This window comes from Parus major, chromosome 25LG2, assembly GCF_001522545.3.
Source record: "Parus major isolate Abel chromosome 25LG2, Parus_major1.1, whole genome shotgun sequence".
Lineage (NCBI taxonomy): Eukaryota > Metazoa > Chordata > Aves > Passeriformes > Paridae > Parus > Parus major.
In genome coordinates, this window is record NC_031794.1 from 285,683 (window position 1) to 287,307 (window position 1,625).

General features: G+C 58.2%; 1 protein-coding gene across 1 annotated transcript in view; it reads right to left on the reverse strand.

Moving 5' to 3' along the window:
- Nucleotides 1-762: 762 nt before the first annotated feature.
- LOC107214628 overlaps nucleotides 763-1,625 on the reverse strand; it is a 12,421-nt gene continuing 11,558 nt past the window's right edge. Inside the window, exon 10 of the mRNA XM_033519785.1 lies at nucleotides 763-1,625. This exon is cut by the window's right edge and continues 1 nt beyond it. Within this exon, the coding sequence (XP_033375676.1) occupies nucleotides 1,365-1,625 (261 nt within the window). The 3' untranslated portion in view covers nucleotides 763-1,364.

Genomic DNA, 1,625 nt, shown 5'->3' on the forward strand with positions numbered 1-1,625 from the left:
GCTCTAAGGGAGATTAAACACGGAGCTTGCGGGATGTCCCGATGTTTAAACCCAGCCGGGCTGGATTAGGCTTCAGCGAAGGATTATGACACCAAATCCCTCCCTTCCTTCTTTTTCATCTCCTTCCTCTGGTTTGGAAAGAGCACCTGGGCCTGCAGGGAGGCTGGAGGGGGTTGCAGATCCCAGCTGCTCCAGCCCGACCCCACAGAGCAGCTCTGGGGTCTGCTGAGCTCTGGGGAGTGTCCCTTTGGGGACAGAGAGTCCCAGTTTTGGCCAAAGCCCCAATCCCGGGCAGAAATCCGTGCGTGGGGCTGTCGGGACAGGGTGCAAAGCCTGGGAAGGGAGGGATTTGGGGCCGGGAGGAAGGTTTGGAGCTGCCTGAGGGATTTGCTGCTGGTTTTATCCCCTCCTGCCTGGCCCGGGGCTGGGTTGTCTGGTTGGAAGGTGAGGCTTCCCTCTGGGTACAGATCATGGAATTCCAGGATCCCTGAGGTTGGAAAAGCCCTCCCGGACCATCGAGCTCAGCCTGTCCTCGCTTTGTCATCCATCCCGGAGCCCTGAGTGCCACCTCCAGCCCTTCCTTGGGCACCTCCAGGGATGGACACTCCAAACCTCCCCGGGCAGCCCCAGCCAAGGCCTGACCACCCTTCCCATGGGGAAATTCCTGCTGCTGTCCACCCTGAGCCTCCCCCGACCCAGCCTGGGGCAGTTCCCTCACGTTTGCTGCTGGAAAGGGGAGGATGGCAAGGCCGTGGAGGTTGTCATGGTTTTATTGCCCACCTGTTGGGTCATCCCCAGTCCCTGCTTTTCCCAGCTGAGCCTGCTGGGCCTGGTCACGTCTCCCATCAGGTCCACAGAGGTTGTCATTGGGTGCTGGCACCTCAGAGGACACGGCCTGCACCATGCCCAGGCACCAAAGGGTGTCGGTGCTGTGGTTCCTTTGAATTTTGGGATCTTCTGCTCCTCCCTCACAGAGCCCAGGTGGAAAATGAAGGTGCAGAACCTCTGGGACAATAAAGCAGGTGGCTTTGGAGCGAAACACCTCATCAGAGACATTTCTACATCCTAAGACTATGAAATGCAGCTTGGTGGTGCAAGAAATTAATTAATTACCAAAATAAAAGGGCAGTTTTGAGCAATTACGACATTTATTGGATATAAAAAGTGCCTTTGGGAAAGCAGCAGAACATTATCAAAGGCACCCCAACACCAGGAGCGCACCAGGGGAACCCTGGAGTTCTCACACGAGGATGCAGCGTCCAGGGGACAGGAGAGGACACGCTGGGAAGGACCAGGCAGCAGAGCCAGGGCTGGGACACAGAGGTGCCGCGGCAGAGGCTCAGAACCGGAGCTGCCCAGGGCTGTCACTTCTGCTGGCTGTAGGGCCAGTAGCAGCTCTGCTTGCTCTGGTGGGACACCACGCTGGGGATGACGATGGGACATTTCTGCTGGGAGGAGGAGCCTCCGCCGCCACCTCCAGAGCTGATGATGATGGTCTGGCCTGAGGAGCTGCTGCCGTATCCTCCGCCCATCCCATAGCTGGATCCTCCACTGCAGCATCCGGAGGATCCACCACTGCCTCCACCTCCAATGATGGTCTTCCCTCCTGAAGAGCCACCACCGTA